Source organism: Chiloscyllium punctatum, chromosome 39, assembly GCF_047496795.1.
Source record: "Chiloscyllium punctatum isolate Juve2018m chromosome 39, sChiPun1.3, whole genome shotgun sequence".
Taxonomy (NCBI): Eukaryota; Metazoa; Chordata; class Chondrichthyes; order Orectolobiformes; family Hemiscylliidae; genus Chiloscyllium; species Chiloscyllium punctatum.
The window spans coordinates 48404058-48427752 of NC_092777.1; the positions used below are offsets into that span (position 1 = coordinate 48404058).

General features: G+C 40.6%; 1 protein-coding gene across 1 annotated transcript in view; it reads left to right on the forward strand.

Annotated features, from left to right (window-relative positions):
* The window catches only part of LOC140464041 (E3 ubiquitin-protein ligase rnf213-alpha-like), a 158271-nt gene that overhangs the window by 96873 nt on the left and 37703 nt on the right, over window positions 1-23695 (forward strand). The window contains exons 40-51 of the mRNA XM_072558680.1: window positions 71-224; window positions 1479-1614; window positions 3454-3645; window positions 4122-4255; window positions 6306-6481; window positions 8483-8698; window positions 14040-14227; window positions 15403-15523; window positions 17430-17530; window positions 19932-20111; window positions 21998-22155; window positions 23504-23603. Of these exons, the coding sequence (XP_072414781.1) occupies window positions 71-224; window positions 1479-1614; window positions 3454-3645; window positions 4122-4255; window positions 6306-6481; window positions 8483-8698; window positions 14040-14227; window positions 15403-15523; window positions 17430-17530; window positions 19932-20111; window positions 21998-22155; window positions 23504-23603 (1856 nt within the window). The remainder of the gene's footprint in view (window positions 1-70; window positions 225-1478; window positions 1615-3453; window positions 3646-4121; window positions 4256-6305; window positions 6482-8482; window positions 8699-14039; window positions 14228-15402; window positions 15524-17429; window positions 17531-19931; window positions 20112-21997; window positions 22156-23503; window positions 23604-23695) is intronic.

Below are 23695 nucleotides of genomic sequence, written 5' to 3' on the forward strand. Positions count from 1 at the left end.
AGAAATGCAAGCTATTCCTTCTCTGTTTCTTCTGGAATTTACTTTTTCTTTTGTAATTGTTTGTCAACAGGCAAAACCAAGCATTCTCAACACAACATTCCTGTTACAAAGCTGCACACAGAGTGCAGTGAGTAAAATACGTGATGGGGACAATGGATCCAGTCGAAATACTGACCGTGTTCAGGTCCTCCTGGATCTCCTGAGAGAAGAGGGGGAGTGTGAGGGTGAGCCTGGACACTATGTGTTATTGAAAAAGCTTGCATTTTGTTAGTTCAAATTGCCGCTGTAACTTTAATACCGGTGCCAGATAGTTTCAGTCTCACACTGACATGGAACGTGTATCATGTAAATGGGACGTTCAGTCCAGTTAACTTCATGGAATCTCCCTGTCGTGGAAAGTCCAGCTCTGACACTCAGTTTACACTGCACAAGCATAACTGGTGATCATTGTAATGCATCTTTATTTAATACTGTGCAACTGCTGCTGAATAATATAATGGAAGAATGGTATGTCACAATCTTGTCGGTTATGTCAGTGAGTATTTGTAAAGAATTGTCATTGCTAAAGGACTCAGCATTATCACTAACTTAAAGGGTTGGTGTCCATTTCATGTCAGGTTGATGTGTTGCTCTGTGAGCTATTTTTCACTCCAGCCTTGAAGAAGGATTATTACATTCCCCCTCTGCTCAGTGACTAATCTGAACGTTCCCATAGAGAGGAATGTGTAATTTGCTGCATCACACAGTTGGTCTAGCGGGTTAACTTGAAAGCTTTGGATGTAAATATCTGGCTCTGGGAGAAGCTGGCCAGTGGTTCAGTTTGTTTTTAGTTGTTAGTCAGTTCTACAGTCTATAACCATGCAGCACATAGACTCACATACTATCTGAGGGGTGATAACTGTATACCCAGTATCAATGTAGTTATTCAGTCTTAAGCCAATGTAATCTTTTAGCTTTCTATAATGTAACAATTTCTTGTTAGTCAAGTAACTCTTCTGCTGAAGCCATTTTTGTGTTTGATCCTAACCATTTGATACAAGTAAACCCCGTGGACTAGTTTTACAAGAAGGGTTGGTGGCAGAAAACATAACCAAGGAAGGACCTAGCAGAGCGTGGTGTCACCTACAGGCATCTCTTGCAGCACAGTTTGTCTTTCTATAGCACATTTAGCATAATGAAACGTTGCAAGGTGCTTCACAGATTGGGCCTTAAAATTTACTTTTCCACCATGGAGCAAACGCCTTCTGCTGATGCAACACTATTTTATGTGTCATTTGTTACTGATCGGATCATATGCTGCTCCTTTTTCATTATCGTTGACAAACACATTTGGATTGATGTGAGTTTGGCTGTGGCAGAGTTAATATTTACTGCATCGCACAATTTTAAAATGCTTTTTCACCAAGGCTGATTTTGTCCACAGCAATACTTTGATATTAAAGCCGTGTGGTAATGGTCTGTGTTTGTGTTTTAAACAGCACAATTTTTGAGGACGGTAGCAGAGAGACTGACTCTACAGCTGCAAGAACAGGAGGAGATATCACTCAATCCAAAGGAATGGATGTGCAATGAGGCTAAGAAAATCAGCGCTCTGCAGGAGGGTGGCACATTCAGGTAGCTTGCTGAGCTGTGTGGGGTTCACAATATTAGTGGACCTTCTGCTGTAGGTGATAGTGGATTACATTCAGAACCTGTACCCCTGGACTAGAATGCAGCAGCCTGACCTGTGATTCATCTTCACATTCACTCAGGGTCTGTGCCAACTCTTATTGCTAAGAAAATAATCGGTGCATTTTGTTTTTGTTAACTGCCCCTTGTTCATGTGAAACAGAACATTTACTGGAAGATGGTATCTTTGAGATGCCTTTAAAGAGAATGGCAGTGTCACCCTTTAGTAACAACAACAGAAATTTCTGGAAAAGCTCAGCAGGTCTGGCAGCACCTGTGGAGAGGAATCAGACTTAACGTTTCCGGTCGAGTGACCTTTCCTCAGAGCTGGACCCGCAACATTAAGTCTGATTTCTCTCCACAGATGCTGCCAGACCTGCTGAGCCTTTCCAGCAGTTTCTGTTTTTGTTTCCAGTTTCCAGTATCCACAGTTCTTTTGGTTTTTATTCCCACTTTTTTAGTCTTCAGCGCAGTGAGCTGAAGGATAGACTGGTTAATTGATGGGGGATTGCCTTCCAAGTAGACTGACTATATTCCTGTTAGTATGGATTAGTATTCCTTTCTCCTTGTAATTCCCTCAATCGTGGCTTTTCATTGCTGAGGCAGTGAACACCTACAAGTCACATTACTGAAGATAACCTAATGTTATCCAAATGTTTGTGCTCAATCTTTATTTACATTTACAAACTCAAATGTTCCTGTCTAGAGCCACTGAGTCTTGATGGTTACCACCGCTGAACAAGAGAGTCATTCGAATAGACTAGGGATGTGATGGCCTCTACCCAGCACAGATGCTGGTGGGTGAGGGGGATGAGTAGCGGGACTATGCTGAAATTCAAATTGCTGGATGGGTAGGAGAGTGCAGTGCTGCAGAGCCATCATTTTGTGTGAGACCTGTGTCGACCAAAGGCCTGAGCCATGTTTGGCCTTTTTAACCAACCTCCAGGGATTGGTCATGATGGAGTAAGGCTGGGGTTTACCTCTTTCTAGGAGAAAGCGAGGACTGCAGATGCTGGTGATCAGAGTTGAGAATGTGGCGCTGGAAACACACAGCAGGTCAGACAGCATCCTGACTCACCTGCTCCTCGGATGCTGCCTGACCCGCTGTGCTTTTCCAGCGCCATACTCTCGGTGTTTACCTTTCCCTCTCAGGTGTACAGCAGGTGTACCTGGGCTCTCCAAAAGGTGCCGGAGGAGTTAATAGTGGTGACGATTTCCATGTCTCAGGCCCTGAGAAAGACCACCAACAGGGTTGTGGACTTGATGAAATGAAGAGCAGACAGTTGTGTGAGAGAAGCCTCTCCAACCAGTGGCTGACTGAGCACCACAAATCTCACCTGATAAAACACTTCAACTGAAAATGAGATAGTTCTGCCCATATGTTACTTGGAACAGACATTGGGTGGTTATTGCAAAACTCGGTAAATTCCTGGGTACAACTGATACATATAAGAGTGTGATATGTGAGCATTAAGCATTTGTAGAGAAAGTTTGCTGATGGACATTCTGTCCCACTGAATGGTTGCTGTAGCTCCTTGCATGATTTATTTCAGCACTTCACACATATAAAAGACTCATGATGGGGATTGGAATTCTATGCAAATCTTACCCCTCCTTTCTGAACGAGTCACTGCCACGCTGACAAAGATTTAAGCTGCATTGGCACAATATGGGAACTCCAGGCCCAATAGCTTAGGTAAAAGCGAACTGTATATTTGAAAATATAAGCACCACCGTTTTTATATACAACATATGCATTCATTTCCTTTTGCATCGATAATGTAGACACACACTCTGGAAATGCATTCAGAAGATGGTTACCCCAAATCTGGCCCTGATGATTTCCATCCTAGACAGAGACTATAACTTGGATCTTTTGGTGGATCGTAAAGTGAACAAAGAAATTAAACAGCTCTGGCTCAACATTTTTAAAGATACTCAGATACTGAGAGTATCTCACCAACAGCGAAGCTCAGGGTAAGAATGCCTTCCATAGGTGGTGGTGTATCTTTTAGTGCGGCTAATTTGTACCATCAGGTGAAATAGCTTTTATTTGAGTAAATTCAATTCATTTGTTGTGCAAAGCAAAATTATAATTGGAAAATATGTTTTTTCTTTCTGACCAATTAAGTGGAAGTTTTCTGTCTTGCATTCACAAGATTCTGCAACACAAGAAAACCAGCTTTTGAAAGGGAACAACTTACACTGCATGAAAAAAGGCAATGATCAGTGGAACAATCAACTCACACAACATTATTGTGGCTTTCCATCAAATGTTGATTTTTCTTATGTTTCTGTGTGTGTGTGTGCGCGCGCACGAGTGAGTGAGTGTGAGTGTTTGTGTCCGCATGTGAGTGTGTGTATGTGTGCGCGCGCATGAGTGAGTGAGTGTCTGTGTGTGTGTTCAGTATAATTACAGTGTCCTAATGTACATGGCATTGCTTTTCCGTTAGGCCAAAGACAGAGGAAATAACAGTCAGTCACAAAGTGAATAAAGTTTGTGAAGGAATTTCCTGTGCTGCCCCTTTCAGCTGGTTGATCAAAGAATACATTGACCACTTCTGGGTTGAATTTCACTATTTGGAAGGTATTGCTTGTTTTAAACTCAGTTAATTAAATTCTAATTTTTAACAATGATTAAAGAAAAGCACATGCCTTAACATGCCAGGTGATCAAACTCGACTGTTGTTATATGTTTGATTGATAACAAAAGACCAACAGTCTTTTTGAAGTTGTGGAAAACCTAATGTAAAGATGCTGCTGATAGAGGAGTATGGTGCTGGTATTTGCTTCCGTAATTTATTGAGTTATTGAGACCCATGTACAGGCATCCTACATCTATCAGAATACATGTACTGTTTTTCGCTGTTGTCTTGTGTATATGTCTGTCCGTTATCAGTTTCAGCATGGACTGTTAGTCACCCCTTACTATATGCTAGGTGCATTAGTTTAAATGAAGTCCAACCTGGGTCCATTCTAATTTTACAGAAAGATTTATTTTGTCTCATTCCTTATAATTGGCATTTCTAGGGAAAAAAAAACCTACAAGACCTTCCAACATTAAATAAGACCATAAGAAATAGGAGCAGGAGTAGACTGTTCAGTCCCTTGAGCCTGCTTCGCCATTCAATGGGATATTACTTGTCAATGAAAGACAGAATGCTAGCACACAAGGTGCAGCAAGTAAGCCGCAATCTTAACCCTGTTTTAATGGTTTTGGATACAAGTCTTACTGCAACAGCACAAGGTGAGACCACCTCTGGAGTACAGTGAGCTATTTTGATCCTCTTCTTGAAGGAAAAATATCATTTCATTTGAGACAGTTCAGAGCAGGTTCACTAGGATGGAGAGATTTTTTTTTCTGAACAATGACTCTTCTCACTAGAGTTGAGAAGGATGAGTGCTGATCTCATTGAAGCATTTAAGATTCTTCAGGGGCTTGACAGGGTAAATGCTGACGTTCCCTACTTGGGAGAGTCTAGGGCCAGAGGGCATAGTCTCAGAATAAGGAGGCACCAATTTAAGTCTGAGATGAGGAGAAATTTCTTCTCTCAAAGGGCTTTGAGTCTTTGGAAGTCAAAGCTATGAGAACAGATTCCCTATGATCATTAGGATCTTAGTGGGATGTTGTTGAGAAACATCTGGTTATTTAAATTCCTTCCATATATATTTAAAATAATTCTCAAGGTAGTCGCATTTTTCATTTTTACATTAATTACAAAAAAAATTTAAATACATGCGTAAAAAAGTGTTCTTTTTAATCTCGCATTCTTGGAATATGTAAAGAATTATGTCCTCAAAATTCATTCAGACACCTGTGACCAAAGGATGTTTTCACTGTGTGAGGGAGTTTCAGCTTGTGAGCAGGAACATCCCAAAGTCTGTCTGCAATCTCAGTATAGCCAAAAAATACAATTCAGAATTTTCATCTGTACTGATTATGTAAATATATATCTTGCACCAATTTTTGGTTGTCAAAAGTGTTTTACAACTGCTGATTTTCTTTAAATGCCGATTACAAACATTTCCTCTTAGAATTTATATGTTTGATTGATATGCCAAAATTATGTCTTACCAAACGTCTTGGGTGTTTTTATTACCTCTAGGAGAAAGTGAGGACTGCAGATGCTGGAGATCAGAGCTGAAAATGTGTTGCTGGAAAAGCGCAGCAGGTCAGGCAGTATCCAAAGAGCAGGAGAATCGATGTTTCGTGCATGATCCCTTTCCTGAAGAAGGGCTCATGCCCGAAATGTCGATTCTCCTACTCTTTGGATACTGCCTGACCTGCTGCGCTTTTCCAGCAACACATTTTCAGCTTTGTTACCTCTAGCCCTAACTTTTTAATACCCCCGCAGCCTGCCTTCCATCCATATGCTTTTTTAACCTATTCCTATCTCATAATTCCTTTTATCTGAATACCTCCTCTAGATTCTCTGCATTTTCCTAATTCTAACTTCTCGTTCATCTATAATTTCAATCACATATGCATTAGTGGCTGTGTCTTCAGGTGGCAAAGTCCTAAGGTTGAGAACTCCATATATTAACCGCTCAAATACACTGCTCAATGTGTGTTTTAGATTTTATTTGGTTCTGTATATGACTTCAAGGTAACATTAGAAAATATTCCTCACATTCAGGGACAGCCGACAGAGACAGAGCAAAAATGCTGAAGTTTGTTGACAGTTTCAGTGAAAGTAAACTCGGACAGTATCTTGGATGTCCAAGTGAAGATGCAAAGAGTGACCTTGGTCAGCGATACCTGACTGATTTCATTTTGATGACTATGAATGTCTCATCGTCTGCTGAAGTTGAGGTAAATCTGATAATGCTTATGAAAACAAAAATGCTTCTTTTATCTTTCCCCATTAATCCATTTTAACTGGGCAGACAGTGGGCAACACAGTGGCAAAGCCATAGTGCCAGCTCGATTCCAGCATCAGGCGACTGTCTGAGTGAAGTTTGCACATTCTCCCCATGTCTGCCTGGGTTTCCTATGGATGCTTTGGTTTCCTCCCACAGTCCAAGAATAGGTGGATTGGTCCTGCTAAGTTGCCCACTATGTGCAGGCCCGGTGACTTATCCATGGGGATAGGGTAGAGATTGGGTCTGAGTAGGATGCTTTTTGGAGGGTTGGTGTGAACTCAATGGGCTGAATGGCCTGCTTTCACACTGTAGGGATTCGGTGACAATGTTTTACTTGAACTTCCAATTGCTTTACCTGTGTATGTCTTTGATATCCCACAGCAGCTGGAAAGATTGTAAATTAGTTATAAATCCCTCCACAATATGTATCAGTAAGGTTGCAGACTGTCCTCTCACACTCCTCAGGACTTCATCCCATTATATATAGTACCAGAGTGATGACACCTCACATACCTCAACTCACTGGCATTAAGGGAACATTCAAAAGTGAAACCACTCATCTCAGGTGATAAATTCTGGGACTATTCTATCTGGCATTTTGCTGCAAATGTAAAGTGAAGTGGTTTCCAATTAAAATGAGTGTCAGGATTGTGAGCATTATAGAACATTAAAACATGACAAGGGTGTGCTAGAAATGAAAATACTCCACTCTTAACCATCAGTGAAGTACTCGCATCTCGAAACAAAATGTAACTCAAACAGGTGAAAATGATACAGGCAAAAATTATGAACAGAACACTGAGATTCCAAGCTCTCTTCAGATGTATTAAATGTGTTTACTATCTACTGAAAAAGTGTTTCTTAATTCAACATGATTAAAGGGTGGGACCAGTCAGTTCTGATAAGAATGCTGATCCCACATCACCCTCACTTGTTCAGCGAGAGGTAATGAACTGTTTCCTTTTCTATGTAGTGCAATCACTGTCAGGGGGCTACTGATGTGGGTTAACATGTCTTTTAAAATTCATTCATGAGATGTGATTAGGCCAGCATTTATTACCCATTCCTAGTTACCCAGAGGGCAGTTAAGGGACAACCACATGCTGTGACTTTGGAGTCACATTTAGGTCTGACCCAGCAAGGATGTCAGATTTCTTGCACTGAAAGACATTAATGAATGACATAAGTTTTTAGGACAGTTGACATGGACCCCATTAGGCTAGCTTTTTCTTCCAGCTTTTACTGAATTCAAATTTCACCATCTGCTAACTTTTGGGATTCAAACCCACATCTCCAGGACATTAGCCTGGAGGCTCTGGATTACAGGCCTGCTGACATTGCAACTACATCACTCATCTTCCCCCCCCCCCCCCCCAAAGCTGTGCAGTTGGTGCTATAAAACACTACACTCCTGGCCAGCTTGTCTAATTGGCTGCTATAAAGACCCATTATCCACATCATGGAAATAAAACAAAGAGCTGTAGACTCTGCAAATCTGAAACAAAAAACAGAAATTGCCAGGGAATTATAGCAGGTCTAGCAGTAGTGAAAAAGGGTCACTGGACTCAGAATGTCAACTCTGCTTTCCCTCTCTACGAATGCCATCAGACCTGCTGAGTTTCTCCAGCAATTTCTGTTTCTGATGCACTTTGTGGACCTCCACTGAGCTTGTTCTAATCCAAAATTGCACTTTCTCCTGTAGTGGAGAAGGAATTCTAAATATTTCTCTGTGGTGACCTTGAATTTCCCCAGATCACCGTCAGCTGCATCATCATAACATGGCCAGAAGTGCAGCAAGTTTTCAATACAGTTCTGGCAAAGTTAGGACAATACAGTACCTGAAAAATGGGAGCAAGCTTCAGGCAGCTGACATTTTAAAATTATTTTTGATTGAAAGCAATACAATGCAACTTCAATAAATGTTATTTTCTACACTGTATTTTTATTAAAGGTTTTGAAGATTGCATTTGTTTCCTGCATGAATGAACTTCACAATGATTGTGATCTGACCCTTCAAGAGCAATCACCTCCCTGGATACACATTGCCTACAATGTTTTCAAAAACCGTCTGCATAATTTGTCCAAGACAATTTCACTCTATCCAATAATCCTGAAAAACATTTATTGTTATCTACAAGGAACAGTGAGTTCAAAACCTCAGCAAATGGTGAGTCTTATAAAAAAATTGCAAACTAATTAAAGCTTATGAAGCATTGATAGTAAAACACAAGATTCTTTTAAGTCTTGTTTTGAAGTTAATATTATATATGTTGCCACATTTATTCAACCCTTTTTCTGATTAGACAGACACATTTTATTTTGTCCTTCAGCCATTCAGTGTTAACTGTACTTTGACTATATGATAATTAACCAAAAAGATTGATGAGGGCGTAGTGGTATATGTTTACTTGGACTTAACTTGGATTTAGTAACGCCTTTGACAAGGTTCTGCATGGTAGATTAATGAGTAAAGTTGGATCACGTGGGATTCAGGGTGAGCTTGCCAATTGGATACAAGGTTAGCCTTATAGTAGGCGACAGAGGGTGATGGTGAAGGCTTGCTTTTCAGACTGAAGGCCTTTGACCAGCGGTGCTCCACATGGAGCAGAACTGGGTCCACTTTCATTTGTCATTTATTTAAGTGATTTGGATGAGAATATAGTAGACAGGGTTAGTAAGTTTGCAGGTGACATCAAGATTGGTGGCATTGTGGACGGCGAAGAAGGTTATCTAAGATTACAAAGCGATCTTGATCAACTGAGTCAATGGGCTGAGAAGTGGCAGGTGGAGTTTAATTTGGATAAATGTGAAATATAGTATTTTGGCAATACAAACAAGGACAGGACTTATACAATTAACGGTAGATCCCTGGCTAGTGTTGTAGAACAGAGAGATCTAGACCTAGGAGTTCAGGTACATAAACTTTGAAATTTGCATCACATGTAGACTGGATGGTTAAGAAGGTGTTAGTACACTTGCATTCATTGCTCAGACCTTTGAGTATAGGAGGTGGGACATCATGTTGAGGCTGTAGAGAAACATTGCTGAAGCCTCTTCTGGAATAATGTGTGCAGTTCTGGCAAGGAAACTGAATTAACTGGGAAGCCTTGTTCTTCTGCAATCTTTGTCTGCCACGTCACCAGTGAGATCATCCAGATGGTGTGTCTCCCTTTGTCTGTTCTGCAGCTGAGGACTTGTTTGCCAGAGCCCTGTCTGCTGAGTTCTTCCAGGATTCCTCACATACTGAAGTCCAGGACATATGGAGTCCCATTGTACTTGCCCTGTTTTGATTGACCATTTTTAATTCCATGCCTAGATTCCATGCCCAGGCTGAGGGAATAGATTTTAGATTATAAATGTTGGTCTAATCCACTCATGAAGGATATATTTAAACTGGAGAGGGTTCAGAAAAGATTTACTAGCATGTTGCTGTGAATGGAGGGTTTGAGATATAAAAATAGACTGGATCGTCAGGGACTTTTTTCACTGGTGCATAGGAAGTTGAGAGGTGACCTTATTGAGGTTTGTAAAATCATGAGGGGCATGGATAAGGTGAATAGCAAGGATCTTTTCCCTAGGCTGGGGAAGTTCAAAACTAGGGGGCATGTTTATAAAAGTGAGAGGAGAAACATTTTAAAGGACATGAGGGGCAAGTTTTTCATTTTGAGAGTAACTTGTATCTGAAATTAATTGCCAGAGGAAGAGTTGGATGATGGTACAGTCAAAAGACGTTTGGATAAGTTCATGAATATGAAAAGTTTGGAAGGATATGGGCCAATCACAAGCAGGTAGGACTAGTTTAGTTTGGGAACATGGTCGGCGTGGACTGGTTGGACTGAAGGATATGTTACTGTGCTGTATGACTCTATGATTCTATGATATATATGTGTATCTGTGTTATTTACTTAAAGGCTTCCCTTATGCAGGAACAGGAGTCATCCATTCAGTCTGTCAAATCTGTTCCACCACACAATCAGATCACAGCTGATTGGGGCCTAACTAATTCCCCTTGGCCCATATCCCTTAATACTTCTGTTTAACAAAAAATTATCTGTTTCAGATTTAAAATTAACATTTGCTCTAGCATGTTATGGAGAGTTCCAAATCTCTTCCACCCTTTGTGTATAAAAGTGCTTCAAAATATGAACCGTCTGGCCCTAATTCTCAGACTACACCCCCTCGCTCTCAAATCCTTAACCAGTGAGAGTAGTTTATCTTTATCAACCCTGTCTTTTCCTGTTAATACTATATTTAACTTGTACATGTTTCCATCCTGTAACCCTGGCTTTCATTCCATTGAATGCTTAACTTTGTTAGTTGTATTTGTGAGTTAAATGAAGTGAAGTTATGAGAGAGTGTCTCATCTTGCCGATGAGAGAGGTAATTATGAGGGCATGAGAGAGGAACTGACTAAAATAGACTGGAAGCAGAGGCTAACCGGGAAGACACTAGAGCAAAAATGGCAGGAGTTTGTAGGTATAATTGAGGACACTGTACAGAGGTTCATTCCCAAGAAAAGAAAGATTAACCGGGGAGGGATTAGACAACCTTGGCTGACAAAGGAAGTCAGGAAATGTATTAAAGAAAAAGAGAGATCCTATAAAGTGGCTAAGAACAGTGGGAAATCAGAAGATTGGGAAGGATACAAAAGCAAACAGAGGATAACAAAGAGTGTAATAAGAAATGAGAGGATCAAATATGAAGGTAGGCTAGCCAGTAATATTAGAAATAATAGTAAAAGTTTCTTTCAGTACATAAGAAACAAACGACAGGCAAAAGTAGACATTGGGCCACTTCAAACTGATGCAGGGAGCCTAGTGATGGGAGATAAGGAAATAGCAGGAGAACTTAACAAGTACTTTGCGTCAGTTTTCACAGTGGAAGACAGGAGTAATATCCCAAAAATTAAAGGGTGTCACGGGGCTGAGATGAGTATGGTTGCCATTACGAAAGAGATAGTGCTAGAAAAGTTAAAAAGTCTTAAAATTGATAAATCTCCTGGCCCCGATGGGATACACCCTAGAGTTCTGAGAGAGGTTGCTGAGGAAATAGCAGAGGCATTGGTTGAGATCTTTCAAGAGTCACTGGAGTCAGGAAAGGTCCCGGACGATTGGAAGATGGCTGTAGTAACCCCCTTGTTCAAGAAAGGATCAAGGCAAAAGATGGAAAATTATAGGCCAATCAGCTTAACCTCGGTTGTTGGTAAAATTCTAGAATCCATCATTAAGGATGAGGTTTTTTAAATTCTTGGAAGAGCAGAGTCTGATTAGAACAAGTCAACATGGATTTAGTAAAGGGAGGTCATGCCTGACAAACCTGTTGGAATTTTTTGAAGAGGTAACAAGTAGGTTAGACCAGGGGAACCCAGTGGATGTGGTCTATCTGGACTTTCAAAAGGCCTTTGATAAGGTGCCACACGGGAGACTGCTGAGCAAGGTGAGGGCCCATGGTGTTCGAGGTGAGCTGCTGGGATGGATTGAGGATTGGCTATCTAACAGAAGGCAGAGAGTTGGGATAAAAGGTTCTTTTTCAGAATGGCAGCCGGTGACGAGCGGTGTCCCGCAGGGTTCGGTGCTGGGGCCACAGCTGTTCGCATTATATATTAATGATTTGGATGAGGGAACCGGGGGCATTCTAGCGAAGTTTGCCGATGATACAAAGTTAGGTAGACAGGCAGGTAGTACTGAGGAAGTGGGGAGGCTACAGAAGGATCTAGACAGGTTGGGAGAGTGGTCCAGGAAATGGCTGATGGAATTTAACGTGAGCAAGTGCGAGGTCTTGCACTTTGGCAAAAAGAATATAGGAATGGACTACTTTCTAAATGGTGTTAAACTTAATAAAGCCAAAGCACAAAGGGATCTGGGAGTGCTAGTCGAGGATTCTCTAAAGGTAAACATGCAGGTTGAGTCTGTGATTAAGAAAGCGAATGCAATGTTGTCTCTTATCTCAAGAGGGTTGGAATATAAAAGCAGAGATGTACTACTAAGACTTTATAAAGCTCTGGTTAGGCCCCATTTGGAGTACTGTGTCCAGTTTTGGTCCCCACACCTCAGGAAGGACATACTGGCACTGGAACGTGTCCAGCGGAGATTCACACGGATGATCCCTGGAATGACAGGTCTAGCTTATGAGGAACGGCTGAGGATACTGGGATTGTATTCGTTGGAGTTTAGAAGATTAAGGGGAGATCTAATAGAGACGTACAAAATAATACATGGCTTTGAAAAGGTGGATGCTAGAAAATTGTTTCTGTTAGGCGAGGAGACTAGGACCCGTGGACACAGCCTTAGAATTAGAGGGGGTCATTTCAGAACGGAAATGCGGAGACATTTCTTCAGCCAGAGAGTGGTGGGCCTGTGGAATTCATTGCCACGGAGTGCAGTGGAAGCCGGGACGCTAAATGTCTTCAAGGCCGAGATTGATAGGTTCTTGTTGTCTAGAGGAATTAAGGGCTACGGGGAGAACGCTGGCAAGTGGAGCTGAAATGCGCATCAGCCATGATTGAATGGCGGAGTGGACTCGATGGGCTGAATGGCCTTACTTCCACTCCTATGTCTTATGGTCTTATGGTCTTATGGTCTTATGGTCTCATCAGTGACAGCCTGGAGAAACAGCAGGATTATGATAATCAACTAGCTATCTCTTTTGGTTCTCTGTTTCATCCAGTTGATTTATTTGAATTAAAATAGTCTCAAGGAACAGTGATTTGCTTGGATCTAATGAGATAACAATACTATTTAGTACAATAAACAATAATTGTGAGTTGTAAACAGCAAAGTTGAATTCAATATATTTCAACTTCCGGCCAATACCGCTCTGCTCCTGTTGCTTTTTGTTGGTTGCTGAAGAGGTTGAAGGATACATTCAGGATAGCATCGCCTGAGTGTGACAACATTTAACATGGAGCAAGTGTTGCGCGCCATCTTGACAGAATTAAACCCAGTGGCAAGGAAACTGAATTAACTGGGAAGCCTTGTTCTTCTGCAATCTTTGTCTGCCACGTCACCAGTGAGATCATCCAGATGGTGTGTCTCCCTTTGTCTGTTCTGCAGCTGAGGACTTGTTTGCCAGAGCCCTGTCTGCTGAGTTCTTCCAGGATTCTCACATACCTTCACAACTGAAGTCCAGGACATATGGAGTCCCATTGTACTTGCCCTGTTTTGGTTGACCATTTTTAATTCCATGCCTAGATTCCATGCCCAGGCTGAGGGAATAGATTTTAGATTATAAATGTTGGTCTAGTCCACTCATGAAGAGCTGACTATTTCTTGATGAAAATATTGAAAATTTCATAGCCTTTTAAAGGCTTGGACCATGGTAAAAAGAAGTGAGCAGTCCGAGCTTATTACATTCACCGTCTTTGTCAGTCAAGTAAAGGATGAGATGAAGCATGAAATTACAACAAAGAAAATCGACATGAAGTTCTTATCTTTCCCAGTTATTTAGAATTGAATACTTAATGAAGGGAATGCCTCATCACAAGTGCAATATTTCTGCTTAATTTTCAGATGCTTGACATATTTGCAATTTCTGCTTGTGCTGAAAAAGCTCAAGCTGTAGACATTGTGGGGCTCAAGAGTTGTAAGGAACTAGTGGAAGTAATGGAAACGGTGCAGCCATCAGTTGAACTAATTTATGATAAAAGCTACATCAAAGCAGGCGGACCGCTATGTCAGCAAATCATTGGCGAAATCAGGCAAGATTCACTTTTTGTTCAACTTGTGAAGACACTGTTTATAGATATGTTGTTCCAAGTTGCACATGTCCTTACCCCAACCCAGGTCTATGGCTATGTTATCTTTCAGGCATTAAGGTGCCAAGGTGGCTCAGTGGTTAGCACTGCTACCTCACAGTGTTAGAGAGTTGGGTTTGATTCCACCTTTGGGCAACTGTCTGTATGGAGTTTGCGTAGTCTGTCTGTGTCTGCGTGGATTTCCTCCAGACGCTCCTGTTTCTTCCCAGAGTCCAGGGATGTGCAGGTCAGGTGGATTGACTGTGCTAAATTGCCCATAGTGGCCCAGGGATGTGTAGGTTAGATGGATTGACCTTGGTAAATTGCCCATAGTGTCCCAGAGATGTATAGGTTAGATGGGTTGACAATGCTAAATTGCCCATAGTGGCCCAGGGATGTGTAGGTTAGGTGGATTGACCGTGGTAAATTGCCCATAGTGTCCCAGAGATGTATAGGTTAGATGGGTTGACAATGCTAAATTGCCCATAGTGGCCCAGGGGTGTGTAGATTAGGTGGGTTGGTCATGGGAAGCGCAGGATTACAGGGAATATGTTTGGGGGAGTAGGCTTGGTTAGGATGCTCTTCGTGTGGCCAGTGTGGACTCAATGGGCCAAATAACCTGTTTCTGCACTGCAAGGTTTCAATGATTAATGTAACTGGAGCCATCAATGCAATTAGAAACTGAATTTTTCATCAATGTTCTTCCGTTAGTGACACTGAACCTAAACAAAAAAAAACTAGTTTACACAGGAAATTTTATGGCATTCAGACCATTTTTGGTCTGAAACTTACATTGTTTTACCAGAATGTGGGATAAATTATTTTAGCACGGGAGGAGAGAGCAGAGGCTGATAGAAGTCTATGAAGAGGAAGCAGGAGACTGACATTAGTTTTAGTTTGCTTTAGCAGACATCCAGAGCAAATAAGTTGGGATATATTTTGTCCCTTCTAATAGCCTACCATGAGGGAGATTGCAGTGTGAATTTATGACACAACGTCTCATCGACCACCACACAACACCAAGGCACATGTATACTTCAGTTCTGTTTGAAAGTTATTTGTTTTTATTTTTAACATGAATAATTTCAATGTTATAATCATAAAAAGAATTTTAATATTATTTCTTTTATGATTGGTAGATCAAACTGGGAATGTGCACTTGTATTGGGTGTGTTTATTGAACATGTCGTATTCAGTATACCAGACACTGAGGCCAAGTTGCAAGACATTGCTGTAAAATATTGTGCACGACTTCAGAAGGTAAAGAACAAAACTGTCCAAGGAGTGAAGTTGTCACGATGTACATGTCAGTGATTTTAATTTACTTTTGGGCTGATAAATTATTATCACTTGTTCAGAATACTAAACACATGAGATTCTTGGATTTTTTAAACTCTCTCTATTATCAGATTGACAATCAACACAAAGGTATAAATATTTCATATGTCTGCACATACTGTCTACACTACCACTGAGCAGCAAGTTATATTGCAACTCAGCACATAGCCACAGAGATGAGATTTTTTAATGGTGTAAAGTTAAAGTAAAACTCTATTTCTAGCTTAGCAAAGCAGTTCTTCTTTAACTTTACACATCAAGATCCTTATTAATAAGTTGGTCGACACAAGTATCCTTTTTACTACCAGTAAATTCTTGCTTTTGCAATTCAATTGTTTATGACCACCTGCCCTTTACTGAAATCAGTTTTGATTTTTTTTCTCCCTATTGTAAGACTTTTTCTGCAGAGATTTCACATATAATCTCTCCAATACTGAAATTTCTGTGGAACTTCCCTCAAAAACTCAAGGACGTTAACCCCTACCATGTCAAGTAAAGAGAAAGGAGGCTGAATTAGATTGAAATGTCCCTGTTCCAAAATATGCCTTTACCCCAAATTCAGAAGAAGGCATTACTAAAACAGTAAAAGTTAAAGTAAAACTCTATTTCTAGCTTAGCAAAGCAGTTCTTCTTTAACTTTACACATCAAGATCCTTATTAATAAGTTGGTCGACACAAGTATCCTTTTTACTACCAGTAAATTCTTGCTTTTGCAATTCAATTGTTTATGACCACCTGCCCTTTACTGAAATCAGTTTTGATTTTTTTTCTCCCTGTTGTAAGACTTTTTCTGCAGAGATTTCACATATAATCTCTCCAATACTGAAATTTCTGTGGAACTTCCCTCAAAAACTCAAGGACGTTAACCCCTACCATGTCAAGTAAAGAGAAAGGAGGCTGAATTAGATTGAAATGTCCCTGTTCCAAAATATGCCTTTACCCCAAATTCAGAAGAAGGCATTACTAAAACAGTAAAAATTATTCAATTTTCCATTCCAACTACCCTGATCAGAATGCTATTTGTTGTCTGACTGCGGTAATTTTTGTACCAAGACTCATTTGATACAAGCCACTCTCAACCAACCAGAAGATGCTTTCTTCACTTCTGGCTGTGCTGAACAGGCATAGATCATTCAATCCCTGGCATTTTCTTTTGCCATTCAATGGGATCATACTGAACTGTGACCTACTTCTGTATACCCCACTTTGCCCTACGTTCCATAATAATTTTGATCCACAAAGATCTATCAATCTCTGTTGGTTCCCTTTAGAATCTTGAAAACTTCAGGTGAATCACTCATTTAACCGTCTAAATTACAGGGAGCACAAATGTGGTTTGTGGATTCAGATCTTGGTTTTTGAGATGAAATAGAATTGTCACACCACATTGATGTTTTGACTGAATCCCTTGAGAGGTCAAAATGTGAACAAAAACTGCCTTAAGGAAACCCTTTTCCCAGAAGACATTTCTGTAAGCTGTCTTTATTTAAAAGTTACTGACAACACAACGCCTTATTGAATTCCTTTGACTTTCATCTGCTTCTTCCTTTATTCACTGTTATAATAAAGACACAAGTTCATTTAAAATAAACATATAAGCACCTCTCTTAAAACAGCAGATAGGAGAAAATTATACAAATATGTTAAGTATTCTTCTAATAACAGCACAAACAGGAATTTTGAAGCTTAGTTCTCATCATGTGAAATAAGTCTTTGATGAGAGGGCCTTTATGTTACAATTTAGAAGTTTCCTGTGCTTTTTGTCTCTGAAATTATTCCACTTTCTCTTCTGATTGCATTGAAAAGTTTTTTCTCTGGTTTTACACAGATCCTCAGAATATCCTCTGATTTGAAAAAGAAAAGAACACTTGGAGGAGTTATTGAAGTGTTGCAGTTGTGCAATGAAGAAGCTAGTCACTTGGACTGCAGGTACATTTCAATCATTAAGACACCATTTGTTGGCACATTTTGTACAGATCTTAGAACTAATTGATGGCTGTTATAAGTGTCATTTTGTGATCTGTGGCTCTCTCCAGTTTGCCTTTGTTCCCTCAATTAGTGCATGTCATCCTTTACATAATGTTGTACATTAATGCTTCAGCACATATTCAGCAACGCTGCCTCAATTGGAGGATGCTAATGGTCCTGAAGGTGTTAGTATTACTGAATCTAAAACAAATAAGTTTAAGGATAATCCAAAGAGATTCTACAAGTACATTAAGAGCAGGATTGCAACTAGAGAGAGAGTAGGGCCCCTTAAGGATCAAAGAGGTCATCTTCCCTGTTGAACCTCAGGAGATGGGAGAGATATTAAATTAATATTTTGTGTCAGTTTTCACTGTGGAGAAAGAAATAGAGGCTAGAGAATGCAGGGTAATAAATATTGATGTTTTGAAAACAGTTCACATTACAGGAGAGGAAGTGCTGCAGGTCTTCGAAAATATAAAGATAGATAATCTCTGCGACCTGACCTAGTGTATTGGAGGACCTTGTGGGAAGTTAGGGAAGTAATTGCAGGGCCCCTTGCAGAAATATTCTTATCGCCTATAAATACGGGTGAGGTGCCAGGTGACTGGAGAGTGGCTAATGTTGTGTCTTTGTTTAAGAAGGAATATAAAGAGAAACCTGGGAATTATAGACCTGTCTCACTTCAGTAATAGGTAAGTTGCTGGAAGTGATTTTGAAGGATAGGATTTATATGCACTTGGAGAGGCAAAGAATAATTAGAGACAGTCTACAAGATTTAATGATTGAGGTTTTTGAGGAAGTAACGAGAAGATTGATGAGAGCAAAGAGGTAGACTGTTATCTTGGACTTTAGTAAAACGTTTGACAAGGTTCCTCATGGGAGACTAAAAAATAAAATTAGATCACATGTTGTGAGCAAGCCAAATGTTTACAAAATTGGCTTAACGTCAGGAGACAGACAGTAATAGTAGTGCGTTATTTATTTGGACTGGAGGCCCATGCATAGTGGTGTTCCACAGGGATCAATACTGGGTCCACTATTGTTTATCATTTATATAAATGATTTAGATGAGACTATAGAAGGCGTGGTTAGTAAGTTTGCAGATGACGCCAAGATTGGTGGTTCAGTGAACAGTGAAGGTTATCTAGGATTACAGAGAGATCTTGATCAATTGAGTCATTGGGCTGAAAGGTGGCGTGGAATTTAATTTGGATAAATGTGAGATATTATATTTTATAAAGCAAACAAGGGCAGGGCTTCCACAATTAAAGTAGGGATCTGGGTAGTATAGTAGAACAAAGAGACCTAGGGGTTCAGGTACATAATTCTTTGAAGGTCACATCACACATAGACAGGGTGGTTAAAAAGGTGGTTAGTGTGCTTGCCTTCATTGCTCAGACCTTTGAGTAGAGGAGTTGGGATGTTATGTTGAAGTTGTACGGGATGTTAGCCTCTTCTGGAGTACTGTGTCCAGTTCTGGTCGCCCTGTTATTGGAAGGATAATACTAAATTGGAGAGGGTTCAGAAGAGATTTACTAGGACGTGGCCAGGAATGCAGGGTTTGACTTTAAAAAAAAGGCTGGATAGGCTGGGACTTTTTTCACTGGATTGTAGGAGATTTGAGGGATAACCTTAAAGACGTTTATAAAACCATGCGGAGTATAAATAAGGTGAATGACAAGTGTCTTTTCCCTAGAATGGGGGGATTTCAAGCCTAGGGGCATACTTCTAAGGTGAGAGGAGAAAGATTGAAAAAGACATGAGGGGTAACTTTTTTTACATAGAGAATGGTTTACGATTGGAATGAACTTCGAGAGGAAGTGGTGGATGCGTGTACAGCTACAATGCTTAAACTACTTTTAGATAAGTACTTGAATAAGAAATGTTTGAGGGATATGATCTAAGCACAGGCAGTTGGGACTAGTTTAGTTTGGAATTCTGGTTGGCACGGGCTGATTGGACCAAAGGGTCTGTTTCCGTGCTGTGTGACTCTATAAAAGGATTTTGAAGATGTGTGTTGTATCATCTTGGCTGAAAATGCAGTAAGACCTGTCCTTACCTTCTAACCGAATAGGAATGCAGTCAACTTTGTAACGTCTGGAAGTTGAGAGGGCTGGAGTCAGCCGAGGGTCGGTCATTTCTCAGGCCGCAGGCCAAACAGAGAGGAACTCTGCACTAAGCTTCACGACTTGCTTGAATCATACCAAATGCAAAGCAGCACTGTGCCACTTCCTGCTAATTCCAGAACATAGTCCAATCTCTCCTTTTGGAAGAGGCTGCAGATTAGCAAACAGGAGTTAAAAGAGAAAGCAGTCTATATTACAATTTCTTCACATCTTTGCACTATATTGCTCTACCTCAGGTTTGGCATCAAAGAATGTGCGGTCTGCCTTGGGGTGCTGAAAGATCCAGCTTGCCTTCCCTGTGAACATGTCTTTTGTTTCAAATGTCTGGATCAGTCACTGAAGATTCGCTCGTTTTGTCCAAAATGTAAGGCAGGCGTGCCAGGTTCCTTTAAAATCGAGGTCTCTATCCAGTTAAAGTAAGTTTCACTCTTCCGAATCAAGTTTCAGTTTTGACTTTTGCCTGATTGTTTTTATAAAACATGCTATGGTGAAATTACTTCCTTCTCTGGGAACTGTGGGTAGAGGTGTTTGATGGATTTATGTTGAGCTACCAAACCTCATTCCAGCAGACTGGACTTATATAGGTTTTTGTTGAAAATGTAGGGATGTAGAGTATGTCTGCCCTAGTAAGTTGTTTGCAAATATTGTTAACTGAGACTTAGCTTGCCCCCACCCAACCAACATCACTACTTCAATCTTTCATGACTCTTCCCTGTTGTGACTCTCCAGCTGCTAAGACTTGACTCCATCTGAGATGAGCAGCCCTCTGTGTGTCTGCGAAAGTACCATCAAGGCTTTATCTTGCCTCCTTTACTCCCAGGTAGCAGCCCCAACTGCTGCATTTTTCCCTTGTCCACCTATATGCAGCAAGACCACTTGTGGCTAATCTCTTCGACCTCCTTCCTATTTTATTCACACACCACTCCCACTGCTGAACTCTTGGACTGTGCCAGCAGACAGACACTGACCTTCAGTCTCCCTCCAACACATCCATTGAGATATGTCTCTTGATTAAACTTAAAGATATAAGCCATAAGTATTAAGTTAGCCTGGAGCAGTGTTTTGTCAAGGAATAAGATGGTGCTATTGCCATATGAGCATAGCCTCATTGACCTGACCTCTATCTGTAACAGTCTCAGCTGATTAAACTTTCTCTTGCCTGTCCTGCCCAAGCTTCTCCAGTAGCAGGATGACCCTGATTTGCAGACCTCACCTTGTCCATCGCTGTACTCTTTTGCCATATTTTTCTCCTGTAATCTTATTCCACCCCGTTCACCTCTCCAGTAAAATTCATGTTCTCTACCCTACATCCAAACCCCAGATTAAATTGCTTGGTGATGTATCCTCACTACTTTCCCTTTATCAGCATTGACACTGAGTTATTACTGATCTCCAGTCATTTCAACCACCATTTCAACTCGCCTCTTGCCTTACATGCAATGCTATTTTCCTCTTTAACCTCTTCTCCCAGATAACCTCCTCCTCCTGCATTGTTAGCTAACCCTTTGCTTCCTGATGAGTCCTCTCTATCCTGATCATATGAAGGTAAGGCTTTGAGTCATAGAGTCGTAGAGGTGTACAGCACAGAAACAGATTCTTTGGTCCAACTCGTCCGTGCCAACCTATATTAATCTAATCCCATTTGCCAGCACTTGGCCCCTATCACTCTCAACCCTTCCTATTCATATACCCATCCAGATGCCATTTAAATACTGTAATTGCACCAGCCTCTACCACTTCCTCTGGCAGCTTTTTCCATACCCTCTGCACACCCTCTTGTGCACCACCCTCTGCACAAAAACGTTGCCCCTCGGGCTCCCTTTAAATCTGTCCTCTCTCACTTTAAACCTATGCCCGCTGGTTCTGGACTACCCTGAACTTGTATCCCTAGCCACTCAAGTGCATTTCAACAGAAGTAAATATAAACAGAAGTTTGAAATTTAATGATATAAAAAGGAGCTCAAAGAGTTCCCAATTTCTGTATATTATGTAGAAATAGTGAAAGTTCATAAAGTCCCACTGTAAATATATATATATATATATATTATATATATCCAGAAGATCAGAAAATAAACCTATAGCTTCACAATATACAATTGGACTCTAATTAGAATTCTATAATCAGTTTGTATTCGGAATAATTAGCTGTATTTTGGAACTGTTTGTGAACCAGTACCTATGTGTTCCTGTACTATCAATGCATAGAATATAAAGGTATAATAGGACTGAACTAGTATTTTGAGTTAGTCTAACACTATAAAGTGGTTATATTCTTAAACTGAATGCTTTTTCAATTTTACAGAAAGGCTTTGGAAAAATATAATAACTTCCGACAGCGGTGCAATTTGTTTTTCCTGGAGGTTGTTTCCAGGTTTTGCTTCAGTGAAGATTCTCCACCCTCTGATGAAGTGATTACATTGCTGCTGTCATTGCTAATAGCAGTCAGGAAACTCCCTGAAGGTACGCATCAAGGTAGAAGGTAATAAGTCTCCATTCATCTTCACATTGAAGATTTCAGTCTGTCTTCAGACATTGCAGAGACTGATGATATAACAGGTGTCTGATTGCACCAGAAGCCTCAGACCTGAGATGTTCCATTCTGGGCAATGAGCAAGCATGTAACCAGAATGCAGTTCACCTACTCTCACCTGCAAGCATCGGAAATAGCAACAGTCACATGGTATCTGGTTGGAACAGTCACAAATGAGACATGAAATGGGGAAATAATGCTCCCTTGACTCTACCCTGGGAAGATTTTTGGACAACAGTAAAACGAAAGAGCACCACCTGGGATTCCTCTCTAATCCACATACAATTCAGAATATGATCCATATTTTAACACCAGTTTGTGTTGAGCCCATATCCACCTGAAAAAGCCCCAACTGATTCCTTTTGAAACTGTCTGACTTCACTGGTCTGAGCTGAATTGGAATTCTAGATTCAGAGAGAGAGAAAACAGAACACTGACTGAGATTGCTTTCAATCTTGGCCTTCACGATTGTGACTTTTGTATCTTGTATGCATTTCCCAAGTACTGTTGATTGTGGCTACTTCCATGGGTTGGTTAGCTCAATTGGCTGGTTTGCCCAGAGTCATGGCAACTGAGTGGGTTCAATTCCCTTACCCGCCTGAGATTATCATGAAGGACTCTCCTTCCCAACCTCTCCTCTTGCTTGAGGAGTGTTGACCCTCTGTTTAAAACACAGAGGGTCAACACAGTCATTGCTCTCTAATTGCTCTCTCCAGGCAATAGGTGGAGGACTTTGTGTTGCACATCCACTGTGTGACTTATACATTACGGCATCCTGTCGTCTCATATGGATTTATTTTTTATTTGGCATTCCCATCTGTAGTAACTATTCCCATGGAATAGGTACATTCTCTGTTTGCTGACCATGAGCAAAGGTCCAAATACAAGAAAAACAGAAATTGCCAGAAAGGCTCAGCAGATCTGGTAGCTAGGAAAACGTTTTTTGTGCAAGAAGGTAGGGTGGGGGTGGGGAGGGAGAGGTGGTGGTGGATGGAGCAGGGAATAAACAATAGGTGGCGATAGAGCCCAAAGAGAGATAAGAAGTAGTTACCATCACTTCTGAGGAAGGATCACTGGACCCGAAACATTAAATCTGATTTCTCTCCACAGATGCTGCCAGACTTCCTGAGATTTTCCAGCAATTTCTGTGGTTGTTTCTGATTTCTGATCTGCAGTTCTTTTGGTTTTTATATAAATTTTGCATATAGGTCAGCAGGAACATTTAAATATAAGCAATCTGTCAACCTATAACAAAACAACCTTTATTTGTGATATTAGGTAACCAGTACCGGACTCGGAGTTTAACACCATTCTCAGAATGCGTGGACATTAATCCTGTGATACGTTCCATTTTATTGAAACTTATGCTGCATTATAGGTAAGGGGGAAAAATGCACAAGTTAAGCTACATATCTAATTCCATCAATTTGATAGAAGCTGATAGATGCTCTTATGTTCTGAAGGCTTCTT